Raw genomic sequence first — 20,320 nt, 5'->3', positions numbered from 1 at the left:
TCAGCTTTTCTATTGTTCTTTAATGAACGTAAAGAATCATAAAAAACATAATGGTGAAAGATCATCCTTAAATTAGCTAATAAAGGCATTGCAGGGGTAATATTGATTTATTATTTTAAATTGGATTTCTTTAATTTAGTTAGGAACTACATATTTATTAACATCTAACCGGAATTTCTGAATGAAAAGAGACGGATAATCACATTTCCATTTCATAGCAGTGCTAGGAAGGAAACTTTGGGTAATATATTTCTAATAAATACATTATTAAATGTTTTTTCCCTGATGTCAATGCCTCCAACCGTGAGACATGGAAGTGAACCAGTTACAGGAATATACATATTTCCATTTTTTATTAGAGTAAGTAGTTTTGGGGAAATACACCAAACAAATTTTAAGTATTCTTTTTGAGGTACATTTATTCCAAAAGTATTAATTAATTCATTGTAACTATACATTTCACAAGAATGATTGAATAAATCTGCAACAAAAATTCATCCTTTGTTAAACCGGTCTATCTTGAAAATAGTCTTGTTTTTGAGTAATATATGTTTATTGTTCCAAATTATCCAGTTTGTAGAGTAATTTCCACGCATTCAAAAGCTTGTTTATGGAAGTTGGCCAGTTTAAAGAGGAGTTTGGTACATTTGAAATTACAAGAAAGTAGAAACTTAAGTCCACCACATCTATTAAAGATTAAGATGAGGATAAAAAACCATGCACTATTATTCCCATGGAGACAATCTTTGATCCAATTAATTTTAAAGATAATGTTAGTAGTACTAAAGTCTAACGCATTCAACCCTCCCTCAGAGAAACACTTTCCCGCCTTACCAACGACCGTTATTTGTTTGTATAAACCAGCACTTGTCAATACAGATGACGCTGTCACGTTACATCTGTTACTTTTCTCAGCGCTCTTCAGAATGAACCAATCAGAGTTAAGCGTTGTGTATTTAAGTATTTCACACAGATTCATAAGGAGGATTAATATTATTCCATTGATATATCAGTTATCAACACTTGGAATGCATATATTTAATATATATATATATATATAGTTTGAATGAGACTCTATGGAGGTTTGTGTTCTCCCCTGCAGGAGGAACTATGAGTGACGTGTCACTGTGAGCGGAAGTGTGTGTGACAGTGTTTCCGGCGGCGGGGATTAAAGCTTCCGGTGTGTGTGTCACTGTTGTATATGATGGAAGTCACAAGACAGAGTAAGACAAAATTAACAAATACACCTCACTTTAATATCAAACACACACAGACTGCGCGTGTATATGTGGCGGTGTGTGTATCCACGGGTGTTATTGTGTATATTGAGCGCTAATGTGTTTGTGTAGATTTTAAGGAGGTTCTTCCAGAGGTGTGTGTTGCTGTACAGGAGGCGGATTTCATCTCTATAGACGGAGAATTCACAGGTCAATGTTTAAATTATCATTCATGGATGTGTTAAATGGTATTAATACACAATGTATTGATAAATGTGTGTGTTGTTGTGTAGGAATCAGTGATGGACCGTCAGTCAGTGCTCTGACCAATGGACTCGACACACCTGAAGAGAGATACTGCAAACTCAGGAAGGTACACACACACAAACAATATGCATGCACACACACACACACACACATACATACATACATATACACATGCACTCACATCATATACACACACACAAACAATATGCACGCACACACACACACACACACATACATACATACACACACATACATACATACACACACACACACACACATGCACTCACATAAACACACACTCACCTGCACACGCATACACATCAAATACACTCACATAAACACACACACACACACACTCCCCTGCACAGGCATACACATCAAATACACTCACATAAACACACACACACACACTCCCCTGCACAGGCATACACACACATACACTCACATAAACACACACACTCACCTGCACACGCATACACACACATACACTCACATACACTCACATGCACACACACACACACACACACACACATCAAATACACACACACACACATCAAATACACACACACACACACACATCAAATAGACACACATCACACACGCATCAAATAGACACACATCAAATAGACACACATCACACACACATACATACACACATCACACACACATACATACACATCACATGCACACACAGATCAAACACATACAAACACAGAGGCGCGCGCACAAACACACACACACACACACACACACACACACACACACACATACAGACAGACAGACACATCGACACTCACGCACACAATTGATCGTGTGCATTGATATGGGATGATTGATACTGCATGAGTGTCCGTAAGGTCTGTATTTGAGTTTTCCATTCAGAATAATGCTCACTTTGTGATGATGATGTGCACTTTAAGTCACTAACGTGTGGTCAATGAGAGTGTGTAGTTTGACCTGTGACCTGATGCTGTTTTGATGTTCTGCAGCACTCCATGAAATTCCTGCTTTTTCAGTTTGGCATCTGCACCTTCAGATACGACCACAACAAATCCACGTGAGCGAAACACTGTAATCATACATCAGAATCCACACTGCTCTGATTACTTTCATATCTGAAGAACATTGAATCAGAGATTATATTTTACAACTGTAGCACCTGCATTAACATCGTTTATGAGCATGAACTCGACCGATATTGAGATGTACCGATTACTGAGCTAGTGAGAAAGCTGATAACTTATTAATCAGCTGAAGTTTTTAAAATCAACTCAAGAAATGTTAAAGTATTTTCTTATTGTGACAAACACAGAGGCTCCAAGAGTCTAATTAAAAAAAAAAAAAAACTAGCAGTAAATATTGGCTTTGATTATCGGTCAACCTCTTTAACATTACGGCTCATATTAGGATTATTTCACCAATAATCACCAATATATTTATTTCCTCACTCTCATGTTGTTCTAAACCTGAATGACTTTAGATCACAGGAGATGTTGGATAGAATCACAGTCACTTCACTTTCATTATAAATAAATATGCAATTAAAGTGAATGAACTGTGTTTAATAACCATTGATATCCCCTTAAACATCAATGTATTCTCTTTCTGATTTACAGATATGTCACAAAAGCATTCAACTTTTATGTCTTCCCTAAACCCTTCAACCGCACGTCTCCAGATATTAAATTCATCTGTCAGGTGAGAAACTGTGATTAGCACTGATTTGGTCCCTGTAGATATCAGCTGATGATAAACGCACTGCTGGAACACTATCTGTAATATCTAATTGAATTGATGTGTTTCCTCTTCAGAGCTCCAGCATTGATTTCCTGGCCAGTCAGGGATTCGACTTCAACAAAGTCTTCCGCAGCGGTGTGTGTGTGTGTGTGTGTGTGTTTCTACAGGTAAATGTGACCATATGTGTGGTGTGACTTTGACTGACAGCTGTCACTGCTGTGGTTGCCGTAGGGATTCCGTATCTGACCCAGGAGGAGGAGTCTCAACTGAGGGAGCAGTATGAGGAGAGGCGGAGTCAGATCAATGGCTCAGGACCACCCACTTACACGCCCACATCCAGCATGAGCGTCCAGCACATACCTGAAGAGCAGAGAGAGTTTATAAAGCTGGTCGAGTGAGTCTCACACACACACACACTTTATCAGGGAGTTGTTTCTTTGTTTCTAACTGATTTAGTGAAATATTATACACATTTGTAGATATTGTAGGAGAATGAGTTATAAAGCCAGTGACGATACACTGCTACTCATAATATTGTGCAACTGTAAAATGTAGTTACATTAGTATTAACACTTAAGATATTTGGTTTTATGTCCTTGAGGAAATGGTTTTATTCGGCTGACTCTCTTGACAAGATTAACAAAGTCAGACCAGATTTAATTTGAGTTTTTAATTAAGTGTTATTTGAAAACATTTATGCAAGTTTAAGCACTATAACTTTAGCTACATTTTATTGTTAGCCATGGTGGTTGAGTGACTCCAGCCAGGTCTCCTAAGCAACCAAATTGGCCCGGTTGCTAGGGAGGGTAGAGTCACATGGGGTAACCTCCTCGTGGTCACTATAATGTGGTTCTCGCTCACAGTGGAGCGCATGGTGAGTTGAGCGTGGATGCTGCGGAGAATAGCGTGAAGCCTCCACACATGCTACGTCTCCACGGTAACGCGCTCAACAAGCCACGTGATAAGATGCACGGATTGATGGTCTCAGACGCGGAGGCAACTGGGATTCGTCCTCCGCCACCCGGATTGAGGCGAGTCACTACGAGGACTTGGAGCGCATTGGGAACTGGGCATTCCAAATTGGGAGAAAAAGGGGAAAAATCCAAAAAATAAAATGTTAGCTATGGTGGATGCTGACATGGTGTTGCATCACAAACAAACATACTTTGAGTTGTGTAATCCCCAGTTTTATTAATACTTCTCACTTTATTGCCATACGGAATAATAAATTAACCAGAATCATTTAATGACCTACATATTCCTATCTGTACTTACTGCACAAATAAACATTGATATTTCTACTGTGGAAATGTCCAAATGACTTGACGGCTGTGATGGTGTGTGTTTGTAGGAAGAAGGTTGAAGATCTTTTGAAGAATTCTGAGAAATCTCTGGACCTGGAGCCCTGCACGGGGTGAGACACACACTCATTGGCTTATTTCTGTGTCCGATTTGTGTTTTAAGCTATTAATCATTTATATGATTGTGTTTTCTGTTATATAATGTGTATAGTATTCCAGTGAAAGTGCAGTTTTGTGTGAGTGTGTGATGGAGATCCAGCACTCAATATGACCATGTGTGTTTCAGTTTTCAGAGGAAACTCATCTATCAGACCCTCAACTCGAAGTAAGTGTGTGTGTGATTACATGACGACATGCATCAATCACTACATCAGTGTGTTAAAATTAGCACACTGTTTCTCCCAATTATTCTTTCATTTAATCTAAACAAGCGCAGTATTTCAAGCAGAGTTGTCAGTTATTTTAGTGTATTAACTGAGCTTTAATTGCGACGTGGTCACGTGTTTTTTTTTAATATGTAGTTTCAGTGATTCAGTCACCTGTATTTAGTGCTGAATTCATGTGAACGGATCACTTGAAGCGCATGTTAATACCAGCTGTAAACAGGTTTTATTGTTTGTGTCCAGATATTCTAAAGGACTTCACGTGGAGACACTCGAGACAGACAAGGTACAAACACACACTTATTACTCTTCCATACACTTATCTGTCTGTCTGTAACTATGTGTCTTTATCTGTGTATGTTGCAGAAGGAGCGTTTCATTCAGATCAGTAAAGTAGATGAAGAGGAGAGGAAGAGTAAAGAACAACAGAAACAACAGAGAGAACAGGTGTGCGCACACACGTGTCCCTCTAGAGCTGATTGACTGACAGACTGACATATCTGATACGCTTCATGTTGTTTATGTTGACAGGAAGAGCTGAATGATGCAGTGGGCTTCTCCAGGGTGATTCGTGTCATATCAAAGTCTGTAAGTCACTCAAACCGCTGCTCAACACACTCCTGTGTGTGAGATCCTGAAAGTATGTGTACACACAAACATCCATTATAAAACTGTACATGTTGAAGAACCTGCTCAACTTAACTGTATAAAAATCATTTTTGGGTGAACTGTCCCTTTAATCTCAGGGTAAGCTGGTTGTTGGACACAACATGTTGCTGGACGTGATGCACTCTATCCATCAGTTCTGCGGTCCGCTGCCGGAGGTAACCATGGAGACACACTGGAGTGTTGTGTGATTGTTGTATGATGTATTACCGTGTGATCAGCGCTGTGTGTGTGTTTACAGGAGCTGGATGACTTTAAAGAGGTGGCGATGTCTGTGTTTCCCAGGTAAAGTCTGATGAATGACACGTGATCACATGACTCCTCTGGTCTTTATACTGCCTCATGTTCAGTGTTTGTGTGTTTACAGACTGTTAGACACGAAACTGATGGCATCCACACAGCCGTTTAAAGTGAGTCACATCTGATGTTTAATAATCATCATGATGCAGTGTCTGTAATCTGTTGAACTGATCTTAATTCATTGATATGTGTGACAGGAGATCATACACAACACATCTCTGGCTGAACTACACAAACTGCTGAGAGAGAAACCCTTCAAATCACCTGCAACTGGTACTGATATGACCAACACATCACACTCCTGTACTGACACGAGCGACTCTGTGTGAAAGACACTTTATTTGTATGTGTGTGTTCAGAGTGCCCCGAAGGCTTCCAGAGTTACGACACATCCACAGAACAGCTTCATGAAGCAGGTTATGATGCGTACATCACTGGACTGTGTTTCATCTCCATGGCAAACTTTCTGGGTGAGTGTGTGTTTGTGCATATGAGGCAGTGTTGTGTATACATGTATCTGAGTGTTTGTGTTGCTGTTTTTCATGTATATTTTCTTTTCTCTCAGGTACTTTTCTTACTCCTCCAAAGAGTTACATCTCAGCTCGCTCCAAACTCCTCGAACCCTTCTACAACAAGTGAGACAAGCTAACACATACACAGTTCTGTTTGTATCAGTGTTTCTCATGTGAGTTGATATATGCGTGTGTGTGTGTGTGTGTGTGTGTGTGTTCTAGATTGTTCCTGATGAGGGTGATTGACATTCCCTACCTGAACATGAGTGGACCCGACTGTAAGACACACATACCCGCACGATGCATGTACATGCAGGAAACATTAATATCTTCACACCTTTCTCTGTCTGTGTATTTCAGTGCAGCCCAAGAGAGATCACGTTCTGTACGTCACATTCCCTAAAGAATGGAAAACGAGTGACCTGTACCAACTCTTCAGCGCCTTCGGTAACATTCACTCAATTTTTCACTTACCCACTGGCTCACCTGTCTGTCTGCTGAACTGAGTTTGTGTTCTGTCTCAGGTAACATCCAGGTGTCGTGGATTGATGACACATCAGCCTTTGTTTGTCTCAGCCAAACGGAACAAGTCCAGATAGGTACCACATCCAGAACTGCTTAACTAACCACAGAACCATACTGATCATGTTCTCTACCCCACTGACTGCATTATTTTGTGCTTACGACCACATTTAATAGCCCACTGACACTGACTAATTAACCACAGTACCCATGCGACCGCTTTCAGTGCCTTACTGACAACATTCAGCGCTTGGATGCATTCAGTACTTACAACCACATTTAGTACCTTACTGACCGTATTAAAACCTCACCAACAACATTCAGTACTCTACTGACCACATTCAGTACTTGCAACCGCATTCAATGCCGTACTGTCCGCAATAATACTCCACAGACAACATTCAGTACTCTACTGACCATGTTCAGTACTTGCGACCACATTTAGTACCCTACTGACCGCGTTCAGTACTTGCGACCACATTTAGTTCCCTACTGACCGTATTCAGTACTTGCGACCACATTTAGTACTCTTCTGGCCACATTCAGTACCTTACTGACCGCATTCAGTACTTGCGATCACATTTAGTACTCTTCTGGCCGCATTCAGTACCTTACTGGCCGCATTCAGTACCCTACTGACTGCATTCAGTACTTGCGATCACATTCAGTACCTTACTGGCCGCATTCAGTACCCTACTGACCGCATTCAGTACTTGCGATCACATTTAGTACTCTTCTGGCCACATTCAGTACCTTACTGGCCGCATTCAGTACCCTACTGACCGCATTCAGTACTTGCGATCACATTTAGTACTCTTCTGGCCACATTCAGTACCTTACTGGCCGCATTCAGTACCCTACTGACCGCATTCAGTACTTGCGATCACATTTAGTACTCTTCTGGCCACATTCAGTACCTTACTGGCCGCATTCAGTACCCTACTGACCGCATTCAGTACTTGCGATCACATTTAGTACTCTTCTGGCCACATTCAGTACCTTACTGGCCGCATTCAGTACCCTACTGACCGCATTCAGTACTTGCGATCACATTCAGTAAACTACTGGCCACATTCAGTACCTTACTGACTGCATTCAGAACTTGCAACTGCATTTAGTACCCTACGGAGGGCATTTAGTACTTGCAGCCGCATTTAGTACCCTACTGACTGCATTCAGAACTTGCAACCGCATTTAGTACACTACTGACTGCATTCAGAACTTGCAACCGCATTTAGTACCCTACTGACTGCATTTAGTACTTGCAACCACATTTAGTACCCTACTGACTGCATTCAGAACTTGCAACCGCATTTAGTACCCTACTGACTGCATTCAGAACTTGCAACCGCATTTAGTACCCTACAGACTGCATTCAGAACTTGCAACTGCATTTAGTACCCTACTGACTGCATTCAGAACTTGCAACTGCATTTAGTACCCTACTGACTGCATTCAGAACTTGCAACCGCATTTAGTACCCTACTGACTGCATTCAGAACTTGCAACCGCATTTAGTACCCTACAGACTGCATTCAGAACTTGCAACTGCATTTAGTACCCTACTGACTGCATTCAGAACTTGCAACTGCATTTAGTACCCTACTGACTGCATTCAGAACTTGCAACTGCATTTAGTACCCTACTGACTGCATTCAGAACTTGCAACTGCATTTAGTACCCTACTGACTGCATTCAGAACTTGCAACTGCATTTAGTACCCTACTGACTGCATTCGGAACTTGCAACTGCATTTAGTACTCTAGTGACCTGTGTATTAATGACGTGTTTGTGCAGCCATGAACACAAGTCGTTACGCTGAAAGTTACCGTATCCAGACGTACGCTGAGTATTTACAGTCCAAACAGAAGAACACAAATACTAACAGGAAGTGGGCTGATGACGGGTGGGCAGATACTTCCTACAATGCTGCTGCCATGTCGACCACCTCTGGCTTCAGCCGGTGAGTCTGAGTGAATCCTTTAGACTCAGAGCACCACATATAAAACAGTGATATATTTGTCTGATGTTTTGTGTGTGTTGTAGGTTACAGGCAGTGAAGAGGAGCATCAGTCCGTCTGTAGATGATCAGAACTGTAATGCTGACAGCAGCTGGAGCGATTACAGCAACATCAAGAAGATGAAAATAGAAGGTGAACTTATCCGTTTGTTCACACAGATTTCGTCTGAAGTGGTAAAAGTGTTCTTTATATTAAAGGAGTATTCTGTTTTTGAATTTCTCGTTCTCTGCAGGTGTTGTCGAAGGGTGTTCACAAACGTACACTGGCTGCAATTCTGAAGTGACAAGCAATTGGCTGGGACTGCAGTAGGTGTCCTGACTCCTTCAACCATTGGCCCTAATGCTCAGATTTAATGACTCATCTGATTGGTTCTTGTGTTTCTTCAGGCCAGATGAAGGCAGGACATCTGCGAGCCCAGTCCAGGAAGAGGCGGAGCCTGAGGACTCGTCAGCCAATCAGAGTCAAGGCAAAAGGAGTAACAAGAAGCACAAGAAGAGGAAGTCAGATGGTGAGTGTTTGTTCATGTATCAGTGTGTCCTGATGATGGGGGCCAGTGAAAGAGAGAGAGATTCAGGCCAGTTAACACCAATATCACTCGCCCAATCGGGGCAAGTTATCCAGCTGTTTGACTTGGATGAGGATTTGTTAATTCAGTGTTTAACATCAAATGAATGTTTTTTACATTGACACATTTTTTACTGTGATTTATTCCACAGTGTCTCATGAACATGATTGTTTGTGTTTTGTGTCTCGCAGCTTCTGAAACGCCGCCGGCGCTCTTCGATGTTCCTCAGGTTTGGTAGCTAGAACAGCCAATTAAAACACTCTCTCAGTCCAGGTGTAATCAACAGCCAATCAGAAGACTGCACTTATAAATGTGTCACAGCAGCTCGGAGTGACGACCTGTGACCTCCTGTGACCTCTCCTCACGTGTGTGTGTGGGGCTGAAGTTCAGTGTGTTTTAAAGGTGCTGACGTTCACTGAGCCACTTCCTGTATGTGTGTGTGTTTGTGTATTTTAACACAAGTGTAGAAGTGTTTCCCTCATTTTTAAGTGTGTACCAGTCAGTGCTGTGTCGTGTCCTGCAGGTGAATTTATTCTTCATGAGGGCCATTCTGTCTTTATTTCTGATTAACCATGAGAAAAAAGTGTCAAGAATCTTTAACGGTGTGAGAAATGTGAAGTTAATATTGTATTTTGTATGGTGAAATGTTCCCTTTTCCAGGGGAGATCAAATTAAAGAATCTTTCTTAGTACGTCTGTGTTGGGTTTCATTTTCCATCATGTGTGACGGGTTCATTCACATCACAGCTGAAGTTCAGTTCAGGGGTCCCACACTTTAGGAGCCGTGAAACTTCATGACTTCTCCACGACCAAACTTTAAAAAATCATGTTGATTCAGACTGATTCGTTAATGAATCATTCAGAGCTGTTGTGAACAAATGAACTGAAAATAATGAAAATCAGAGCTCACTTTGGCTTGAGAAAGTTCTTCTCTACATGAGCTCTAGAGATGAAATTGACCAGAAACATTATTCACTGTTGAAATTTCCATGACTTTTCCAGGTCTGGAAAACTTCTAAAACTCCAATATTTTAAGATTTTCCAAAACTGTTTGAATTCTTGTGGTTTTATCTGTCCTTATGAGTCGGTCACACTAATCATCGATACTGGTAGAAGATTTGTTACTATAATATATTAAACTATTGAATGTTGGTGTCGTTGTTGCTGCTGTTTTATAGAAGCAATAATCCACTTAAGTTGATTTAACCATGATTAAAACAATCTCTTCTGTACAAACTGTGTTCAGAACATATGATGATTGATCGAGGACTCGATGATGATCGGTGTGAAAAAGTCATAAAAATGAATACAATCATCAGTCACGTTTCTATAGTGAGTGTATTTTCCCTAGTAATGTCTCTATTTAAAAAAATCCTGTAATAATGGAAGTTAAAAGATGTGTGAAAACACTAAGCAGATATTAGCCCCTTTCACACATGCAAGCAGGTAAATTACAGGAAAGTTACTGGGTTGTCTTTACTGGTAAATGTATCACATCAGGTGAAACTGCCAGAGCAAAATGTAGCAGAAAGAGATCGTGTTCACACATGACCTCAAGCCTGAAAAATCCAGCAGCTTTATTTTTACAGTATTTAAATACATTAAAACATGTGTATAAACACAAAAGCTTGTCATATAAAAACAGTTTCAGTGTGTATTGAGTGTCAGTCACTTCAGCCAATCACAGACGAGCTGAGCCGGTCCAATAGTGTGTCATCCTGTTTGATCTGAATGAAGCACAAACCCAGATATTCAACAGCACCACAACTGTGAACACACACACACACACACACACACACACACACATTAGATCTGAAATACTGGAAACATCATGACAGGTTATGAATATTCACACGTTTCATTATTCATATTCATGTTGAGGTTGGTTGTACTTTTTCTCTCCTGGTAGAATGACGACGCTCAGGCAGTTTTTCTGCAGTGATCGAAACACTTTCCCCACTTTAGCATCCAGTTTCTTCATCAGACGCTCCTGAAGATCACATGACAACACCGTCACACACACACACACACACCAGCTGATCCAATCAGAGCATCATTTCCTCTTTAATTACTGTCATTCACACGAGGAGAAGAGTTGATAATCAGTTTATGTTGTGTTTGGATAATTCTTAACTACATTAACCAGCAACACCCTCTGAAATATTCATTTATTTACAATGAATCCGAGTTCTCAGCTGTTTCACTGAAGTCTCAACTTTGTCTCAGATGTTTCTCCTCATACTCTGGACGAATCATCGGATGAGAAAACCTTGAGTTCATATCGAGATGTCTGATTTCTGAGCACAGTTTGAGACATGTGAGATTACTGGAGAAACAGTCTCTAATCTCACTGCTGTCTGAGAGAAACAACTGAGATATTAAAGAGATTTCTCTCTCCTGTGGGAATGATTGACAGCTGTCACTCACGTCACACTCATCTCTCTGCTCTGTCGTCTCTGAGCCGATTTCCGTGGTAATGGCATTTGTGTGCGTCCATGAGGTCATGTGGGGCGGTGTCAAAGCGTGACACATTGATAACTTCCTGTTTCCGATCTGCAGTGAAGCACTCACTGCCGCCCGAACGCTCTGAGCGTGCTCAAACTCTACAACACACACACACACACACACACACACACACACACAGTGTTTTTAATGTCTGATATAATGACTGAATGTGAGGTCAGAGGTCAGAGGGAGTGTCTTACTGATGAAGGCGTGTCGGCTGCGTCTCCCAGCATGCTTTGCGGGGCTCATGATGTGTTGAACGGGGCCGAACTCTTTGAACGTCTGCAGCAGGTCGTCATGGTGACGGCGTTTACATGACAGGTTACACACGTACATCATGTGATCGTTCAGAGCGTCTGTGTGACGTTCAGACAAACACTCATCCAAATCCAGACACGACTCGTGTACTGGACGCCGCACCTCCACACACACACACACACACACACACACACGTTCACATCAGGAGATTTAAAGCATGATTTATGAGTATTTTAACTGGTAACAGCTGTAAATGTGAAACCTTTATGTGACAGTTGTTGATGTGATGTTCATTCAGATGTTCTAGAGCGAGATGAGCTCCTTCAAGATGCTCAAACTCCACCACAGCGTGAACCTGCAGACAGACAGACAGACAGACAGAGGTGAGATGCTTGTGTATCTGTGCTCTGATCAACAGTGTGTGTGTGTGTGTGTGTTGTTACCCCGTGTGTGTTGTGCAGGATTCGTACAGTCCGCAGGCGTCCGCAGCGTCTGAAGAGTTTGTGTATTTGTTTCTCTGTAGTTTCACTGGACAACGGCCCGACAAACAACACACACATCTCCCTCAACCGCTCGCACATCTCAAACACACACACACAGAAAGATAGTACAGTTTCATGTGTGTGAAGTGTGTATATAGTGTATGATGATGTGTGTGTGTGTGTGTGTGTGTGTGTGTGTACCTGTTGTAAATGTTGTCGTCGTGTTGTTGCTGGTGTTTGACTGTATGATGAGAACTGAAGAACACTGAGTGAGTAACACTGAACCACTCGCCTGAACACACACAACACCTACACACACACATACACACAGAGAGAGAGACAGTTGTGTTTCATGTGTGTGAAGTGTGTATATAATTTATGTGTGTGTGTGTGTGTGTGCTGCACCTCTCTGTCAGTGGAGCAGTGATGTCTCCTGCACATCTGATTGGTCAGTGACACGCTCATGTCTGCTGATCTGCCCAGGAAGAGAGCCGATTGGCCGGATCTGTAGAGTGCATGTCCGAAGCTGGGAGGGCTTTGATTGGTCAGAGAGGAGTGTCAGACAGGAAGTGTCTTTAGGAAGTTTCATGGGTGAAGCATCAGAAATACAATTACCTGCTGTGATGAGCGCATGACGTCACATGATCACGTTCATCCTCACTCACTGGAGACATATCCCACAAATCCTCCAGATGACACTCGACCACCTGAGAGAGGGAGAGAGAGACTCAGTCAACATTCACTGTCACTCTATGGACAAAAGATGAATGAAAGTGCTGGTGCAGTTCTCACCTCGCTGGCTCCTTTACTAATGAAGTACTGAGCTAACTGAAGAGCAGCTAACGCGTCCTCACAGGGGTCGTGACCTGTCCACTCCTCTGACTGAATCTCTCTCCTGACAAACACACACATGAGGAGGATGAGATTTCAGATTGAAGTGACCTGTGTGAGTGTGAAGGGTTTGACTCACTTCAGAATGACCTCCGCTAAGAGTTTGAGTTTGAATCTTTGGCCGTTCTCTTTACGGTACAGTAGAGACGTGTCGATGACGTGTGGATGAATCAGCTGCAGCAGACAAACATCAAAACATTCATTACACCAATATCCTGCCTCTCTGTGAGTGTTTAAACGCTTTACTCTGCTTCACAAACGCACATTTAAAACTCGAAGGTCGTTGTCCAGAGAATGGCCGACCAGCACCGCGTCCCGTGGCAACAGTTTCAGGAGTTTGGATTGGATGTCCTTAAGTCGTGTGGTTACAGGTGCGAGCATAGACTGTGTGATACCAGAAAACCTGCAACACAAAAACAGATATTAATAAACACACCACAACCTGCAAACACACACTTCCCTGTATATCAGACCAGTGTGTGTGTGTGTGTGTGTGTGTGTGTGTGTGTTGTACCTGGTGCAGTAGTTTATTATAGGATTCAGTGGTTTCACAAGTTCATTGAGTACACAGTGCCCCCTGGTGTCCACCACAGCAACTCGAGTTAACTCGAGACCAACACGGGTCAAACACTGCAAAACAAACACACATTCAGACAGAAAACAGGGCCAATCACAGACTGATCACAGGTGAAAGTAGACTAATGACAGGTGATCGCAGACTGATCACAGGTGATCATGGACTAATTACAGGTGATCATAGACTAATAAAAGTGACTGCAGACTAATAATAGGTGATCGTAGACTAATAATAGGTGATCATAGACTAATAATAGGTGATTGCAGACTAATAATAGGTGATTGTAGACTAATAATAGGTGATTGCAGACTAATAATAGGTGATTGCAGACTAATAATAGGTGATTGCAGACTAATAATAGGTGATTCCAGACTAATCGCAGGTGATCGAAGACTAATAATAGGTGATTGTAGACTAATAATAGGTGATTCCAGACTAATCGCAGGTGATCGAAGACTAATAATAGGTGATTGTAGACTAATAATAGGTGATTGTAGACTAATAATAGGTGATCGCAGACTAATCGCAGGTGATCGTAGACTAATAATAGGTGATTCCAGACTAATCGCAGGTGATTGCAGACTAATCACAGGTGATCACAGACTAATAATAGGTGATTGCAGACTAATCGCAGGTGATCGAAGACTAATAATAGGTGATTGTAGACTAATAATAGGTGATTGTAGACTAATCGCAGGTGATCGTAGACTAATAATAGGTGATTCCAGACTAATCGCAGGTGATTGCAGACTAATCACAGGTGATCACAGACTAATAATAGGTGATTGCAGACTAACCACAGGTGATCGTAGACTAATCACAGGTGATCATAGACTAATAATAGGTGATCGTAGACTAATAATAGGTGATCATAGACTAATAATAGGTGATTGCAGACTAATAATAGGTGATTGTAGACTAATAATAGGTGATTCCAGACTAATCGCAGGTGATCGAAGACTAATAATAGGTGATTGTAGACTAATAATAGGTGATTCCAGACTAATCGCAGGTGATCGAAGACTAATAATAGGTGATTGTAGACTAATAATAGGTGATTGTAGACTAATAATAGGTGATTGTAGACTAATAATAGGTGATTCCAGACTAATCGCAGGTGATCGAAGACTAATAATAGGTGATTGTAGACTAATAATAGGTGATTGTAGACTAATAATAGGTGATTGTAGACTAATAATAGGTGATCGCAGACTAATAATAGGTGATCGCAGACTAATCGCAGCTGATCGAAGACTAATAATAGGTGATTGTAGACTAATAATAGGTGATTGTAGACTAATAATAGGTGATCGCAGACTAATCGCAGGTGATCGTAGACTAATAATAGGTGATTCCAGACTAATCGCAGGTGATTGCAGACTAATCACAGGTGATCACAGACTAATAATAGGTGATTGCAGACTAACCACAGGTGATCGTAGACTAATCACAGGTGATCATAGACTAATAATAGGTGATCGTAGACTAATAATAGGTGATCATAGACTAATAATAGGTGATCATAGACTAATAATAGGTGATTGCAGACTAATAATAGGTGATTGCAGACTAATAATAGGTGATTGTAGACTAATAATAGGTGATTCCAGACTAATCGCAGGTGATCGAAGACTAATAATAGGTGATTGTAGACTAATAATAGGTGATTCCAGACTAATCGCAGGTGATCGAAGACTAATAATAGGTGATTGTAGACTAATAATAGGTGATTGTAGACTAATAATAGGTGATCGCAGACTAATCGCAGGTGATCGTAGACTAATAATAGGTGATTCCAGACTAATCGCAGGTGATTGCAGACTAATCACAGGTGATCACAGACTAATAATAGGTGATTGCAGACTAACCACAGGTGATCGTAGACTAACCACAGGTGATCATAGACTAATAATAGGTGATCGTAGACTAATAATAGGTGATCGTAGACTAATAATAGATGATTGCAGATTAATCACAGGTGATCATAGACTAATCACAGGTGATCATAGACTAATCACAGGTGATCATAGACTAATAATAGGTGATTGCAGACTAATCACAGGTGATCATAGACTAATAATAGGTGATCGTAGACTAATAATAGATGATTGCAGATTAATCACAGGTGATCATAGACTAATCACAGGTGATCATAGACTAATCACAGGTGATCATAGACTAATAATAGGTGATCGTAGACTAATAATAGATGATTGCAGATTAATCACAGGTGATCATAGACTAATCACAGGTGATCATAGACTAATAATAGGTGATTGCAGACTAATCACAGGTGATCATAGACTAATAATAGGTGATCGTAGACTAATAATAGATGATTGCAGATTAATCACAGGTGATCATAGACTAATCACAGGTGATCATAGACTAATAATAGGTGATTGCAGACTAATCACAGGTGATCATAGACTAATAATAGGTGATCATAGACTAATAATTGATGATTGCAGATTAATCACAGGTGATCATAGACTAATAATAGGTGATTGCAGACTAATCACAGGTGATCATAGACTAATAATAGGTGATCATAGACTAATAATAGGTGATCATAGACTAATAATAGGTGATTGCAGACTAATCACAGGTGATCATAGACTAATAATAGGTGATCGTAGACTAATAATAGATGATTGCAGATTAATCACAGGTGATCATAGACTAATAATAGGTGACTGCAGACTAATAATAGGTGATTACAGACTAACCGCAGGTGACTGCAGATTAATAATAGGTGACTGCAGACTAATCACAGGTGATCGCAGACTAATCACAGGTGATTGAAGACTAATCGCAGGTAATCGAAGACTAATCGCAGGTAATCGAAGACTAACAACAGGTGACTGCAGACTGATCACAAGACTGATCACAAGTGAACAAAGTCTAATTCCAATCACTCACCATTTCACAGTCCAGTCCAAACAGAGGGCTGTTGTCAGTGATGGGTCCTTCAGCCTGAGTGCACACGAACCCCTCACAGCCCCACCCACCTGCACAGCATCATGGGAACAGCTGTAAACTCAATCTCTTTGAGAGTATGTTTGAGTGTTAGTGTGTGTGTTTGTGTATGTGAGTGTCTCACCCTTCACAGGGAAGTTATTTTTGATCATTTCCTGCTCAGTCAGCAGGAAGCTGTTCAGTCCTGCAGTCTTCGAACCAAACCGGCGAATCACAGGATGCAACGTCAGCACAGCTGTACAACACACACAAACTCATATCACAATGAAGCATGACATCAGAATAACCTGTTGATGTTCACACTCATGGCTGTTAAAATGACTCATTCAGTGAGGACAGAAACTTTCGTTGATGCGTCACGTCTGGTTAGGTCACCGAACCACTACAGTCACCTGACAAGCTCAATGATTGATTCTTTGAAATGAGTCTCATAAATCTCTCTGGTATGAAAGTATCTGTCAGTATCAGTAATATGAATGTGTTTCCTCTGTGATGTTCACCTGAGAGTTTGCTCTGTGTTTCTGCAGGTCTTTCAGACTCTGTGATGTGAGTGTTGAAGAGTTCAGACAGCAGGTCACCTGAGGAGGGTGCTAGAGTCCATCTCTGACAAAACAACACAAACATACACACACACTACATTACAACCATGTTTTAGTAGATCATTTCAGCTGTTTCATGTCTTTATAAAGTGATCTATAACACTATTCTAGCACTGGTGTTTGTGAGTCACTCACAGAGCTGTATTTGTTCCTGAGGTGTTTGAAGTGACTGAAGTGTCTGTAGAAATGACTCTGAGTCAGTCCATCCAGAATCATCACATTCACTCGAGACACTCTGTCATCATCATCACAGACACTAAAACAGCTGAACACACACAATCTGTCAATCAAACAGCATGTATGTACAGTAGATTTACAGTACAGTGTCTGCATGTGTATCTCTGTCTGTGTGTGTGTGTGTGTGTGTATGAGTGTATCTCTGTCTGTGTGTGTGTGTGTGTGTGTGTGTATGAGTGTATCTCTGTCTGTGTGTGTGTGTGTGTATGAGTGCATCTCTGTCTGTGTGTGTGTGTGTATGAGTGCATCTCTGTCTGTGTGTGTGTGTGTATGAGTGCATCTCTGTCTGTGTGTGTATGAGTGCATCTCTGTCTGTGTGTGTGTGTGTATGAGTGCATCTCTGTCTGTGTGTGTGTGTGTATGAGTGCATCTCTGTCTGTGTGTGTGTGTGTATGAGTGCATCTCTGTCTGTGTGTGTGTGTGTATGAGTGCATCTCTGTCTGTGTGTGTGTGTGTGTATGAGTGCATCTCTGTCTGTGTGTGTGTGTATGAGTGCATCTCTGTCTGTGTGTGTGTGTGTATGAGTGCATCTCTGTCTGTGTGTGTGTGTATGAGTGCATCTCTGTCTGTGTGTGTGTGTGTATGAGTGTATCTCTGTCTGTGTGTGTGTGTGTATGAGTGTATCTCTGTCTGTGTGTGTGTGTGTATGAGTGTATCTCTGCCTGTGTGTGTGTGTGTATGAGTGTATCTCTGTCTGTGTGTGTGTGTATGAGTGTATCTCTGTCTGTGTGTGTGTGTATGAGTGAATCTCTGTCTGTGTTTGAGTGTGTGTGTACCTGGGCTTCATAACACTGTGAGTGTGTCTGAGTGTGTCTGTCTGTGTGTGAGTGTGATTGTATCTCTGTCTTTGTGTGTGTGTGTGTGTGTGTGTTTGAGTGTGTCTGTGTACCTGGGCTTCATAGCACTGTGAGTGTGTCTGAGTGTGTGTGTGAGTGTGTGCATGTGTATCTCTGTCTGTGTGTGTGTGAGTGTGTGTGTGCATGTGTATCTCTGTCTGTGTGTGTGTGAGTGTGTGTACCTGGGCTTCATAACACTGTGAGTGTGTCTGAGTGTGTCTGTGTGTGTGTGTCTGTGTGTGAGTGTGATTGTATCTCTGTCTTTGTGTGTGTGTGTGTGTTTGAGTGTGTCTGTGTACCTGGGCTTCATAGCACTGTGAGTGTGTCTGAGTGTGTGTGTGAGTGTGTGCATGTGTATCTCTGTCTGTGTGTGTGTGTGAGTGTGTGTGTGCATGTGTATCTCTGTCTGTGTGTGTGTGAGTGTGTGTACCTGGGCTTCATAACACTGTGAGTGTGTCTGAGTGTGTGTGTGTACCTGGGCTTCATAACACTGTGAGTGTGTCTGAGTGTCTCTCTGTCTGTGAGTGTATCTCTGTCTGTGTACCTGGGCTTCATGACACTGTGAGTGTGTCTGAGTGTGTGCGTGTGTATCTCTGTCTCTGTGTGTGTGTGTGTGTGTGTGTGTACCTGGGCTTCATGACACTGTGAGTGTGTCTGAGTGTGTGCGTGTGTATCTCTGTCTCTCTCTGTGTGTGTGTGTGTGTGTGTGTACCTGGGCTTCATAACACTGTGAGTGTGTCTGAGTGTGACGTACTGGATCAGATCACACACATCCTTCACCGTCACAACATCCTGACACAACACACACAATATTATTAGTCTCACATGTTCAATGAAAGTCTATGAGTGAATGAATGAATGAACGAGTCACCTGTGAGATGTGCGCGAGTTTCCGTCTCTTCTCACATGAATCTGTCATCACACTGTCATGTGTTTTCCTCTTACAGCACGATGATGATGATGATGAAGACTCCATCTCTCTGATTCAGTTTGATTCTGGTGTGAACACACTTCAACTGTCACACTGATCCAGTCTGTGACGTCATCACTGTCATGAGGAACCAGATCCACACCGCTATGACGTCAGTCTCATGTCAGTAAATAACGATATAAAGACTTTAATAAAGATATAAACACACACGTGTGTTCTCTGATCTATAGCGGGACTCCTCGACCAATCACAGTCGCGTTCCTTCTTCTTCTTCTTCTTTGGGTTTTACCGGCAGCTTGCATCTTTAATGTGCATTACTGCCATCTTCTGGAGTTATCTAACTCTTATATTCTCCAGTATGTCATATTCTCCCCATCAATCCTGTTCTTATCAGGAAGCTGTTCAAGCATCTTCTGCCTTGTCCATTCCCACCACACTCCAGTATATTCTTTACTCCAGTTCCTCATATTCCCAATCTTTCCATTTCTTTCTGCGTCATATTTCATGCAATTAACAAGCACAAGCTCTAAAGTTC

The 20,320-nt window shown here is 41.5% G+C and overlaps 2 protein-coding genes and 1 long non-coding RNA gene across 9 annotated transcripts; 1 reads left to right on the top strand and 2 right to left on the bottom strand.

The window, feature by feature from the left end:
* The first annotated feature begins 1,149 nt into the window (after positions 1 to 1,149).
* LOC127445222 (poly(A)-specific ribonuclease PARN-like) lies at positions 1,150 to 10,182 on the top strand. The gene is made up of 26 exons (XM_051705116.1): positions 1,150 to 1,223; positions 1,350 to 1,427; positions 1,511 to 1,590; positions 2,474 to 2,541; positions 3,101 to 3,182; positions 3,296 to 3,356; positions 3,453 to 3,615; positions 4,573 to 4,635; positions 4,809 to 4,847; positions 5,149 to 5,191; positions 5,272 to 5,352; positions 5,437 to 5,493; positions 5,652 to 5,729; positions 5,813 to 5,856; positions 5,939 to 5,981; positions 6,069 to 6,144; positions 6,231 to 6,341; positions 6,437 to 6,506; positions 6,606 to 6,661; positions 6,744 to 6,830; positions 6,908 to 6,982; positions 8,703 to 8,868; positions 8,952 to 9,058; positions 9,159 to 9,231; positions 9,313 to 9,434; positions 9,683 to 10,182. The coding sequence occupies exons 1-26, from the start codon at positions 1,202 to 1,204 to the stop codon at positions 9,727 to 9,729; spliced, it is 1,992 nt and encodes a 663-aa protein (XP_051561076.1). The 5' UTR covers positions 1,150 to 1,201; the 3' UTR covers positions 9,730 to 10,182.
* LOC127445223 (uncharacterized) lies at positions 7,012 to 8,696 on the bottom strand. Of its 2 annotated transcripts, none has more exons than XR_007897952.1 (3): positions 7,762 to 8,696; positions 7,598 to 7,658; positions 7,012 to 7,515 (listed from the first exon to the last, which is right to left on the bottom strand). It is a non-coding gene; the product is annotated as an uncharacterized LOC127445223 (long non-coding RNA). The 2 variants fall into 2 exon arrangements; XR_007897953.1 differs by having other exon boundaries at positions 7,012 to 7,454.
* Positions 10,183 to 11,043: 861 nt separating the features above from the next.
* LOC127445491 (RNA exonuclease 5-like) lies at positions 11,044 to 20,075 on the bottom strand. Of its 6 annotated transcripts, XM_051705607.1 has the most exons (19): positions 19,726 to 20,073; positions 19,567 to 19,646; positions 17,917 to 18,046; positions 17,683 to 17,785; positions 17,307 to 17,417; positions 17,126 to 17,214; positions 14,141 to 14,256; positions 13,891 to 14,029; positions 13,706 to 13,800; positions 13,528 to 13,630; positions 13,351 to 13,442; positions 13,141 to 13,270; positions 12,937 to 13,044; positions 12,697 to 12,834; positions 12,516 to 12,608; positions 12,196 to 12,415; positions 11,918 to 12,093; positions 11,383 to 11,480; positions 11,044 to 11,257 (listed from the first exon to the last, which is right to left on the bottom strand). In XM_051705607.1, exons 1-19 carry the CDS (start codon positions 19,828 to 19,830, stop codon positions 11,164 to 11,166), a joined length of 2,220 nt encoding a protein of 739 aa, XP_051561567.1. In that variant the 5' UTR covers positions 19,831 to 20,073; the 3' UTR covers positions 11,044 to 11,163. The 6 variants fall into 6 exon arrangements, with proteins under 6 accessions (XP_051561567.1, XP_051561566.1, XP_051561572.1 ...); XM_051705606.1 differs by having other exon boundaries at positions 12,697 to 13,044; positions 19,726 to 20,075; XM_051705612.1 differs by lacking the exons at positions 19,567 to 19,646; positions 19,726 to 20,073 and adding an exon at positions 19,330 to 19,358 and having other exon boundaries at positions 12,697 to 13,044.
* Positions 20,076 to 20,320: the final 245 nt, after the last annotated feature.

Source organism: Myxocyprinus asiaticus, chromosome 8, assembly GCF_019703515.2.
Source record: "Myxocyprinus asiaticus isolate MX2 ecotype Aquarium Trade chromosome 8, UBuf_Myxa_2, whole genome shotgun sequence".
Lineage (NCBI taxonomy): Eukaryota > Metazoa > Chordata > Actinopteri > Cypriniformes > Catostomidae > Myxocyprinus > Myxocyprinus asiaticus.
The sequence above is the reverse complement of the archived record's forward strand: the minus strand, read 5'-3'. Positions and strand labels throughout refer to the sequence as shown.

Excerpts from the sequence above, each read along its gene's own strand:
- LOC127445222 (XM_051705116.1), top strand. The coding sequence starts at position 1,202 with ATGATGGAAGTCACAAGACAGA. Across the intron at positions 3,616-4,572 it reads GAGTTTATAAAGCTGGTCGA|GAAGAAGGTTGAAGATCTTT; the intron begins GTGAGTCTCACA and ends GTGTGTTTGTAG. Across the intron at positions 5,730-5,812 it reads TCTGCGGTCCGCTGCCGGAG|GAGCTGGATGACTTTAAAGA; the intron begins GTAACCATGGAG and ends GTGTGTTTACAG.
- LOC127445491 (XM_051705606.1), bottom strand. The coding sequence starts at position 19,830 with ATGGAGTCTTCATCATCATCATCATCGTGCTGTAAGAGGAAAACACAT. Across the intron at positions 17,786-17,916 it reads TCAGGAACAAATACAGCTCT|AGATGGACTCTAGCACCCTC; the intron begins GTGAGTGACTCA and ends TTGTTTTGTCAG. Across the intron at positions 12,609-12,696 it reads TCCTGCACAACACACACGGG|GTTCACGCTGTGGTGGAGTT; the intron begins GTAACAACACAC and ends GTCTGTCTGCAG.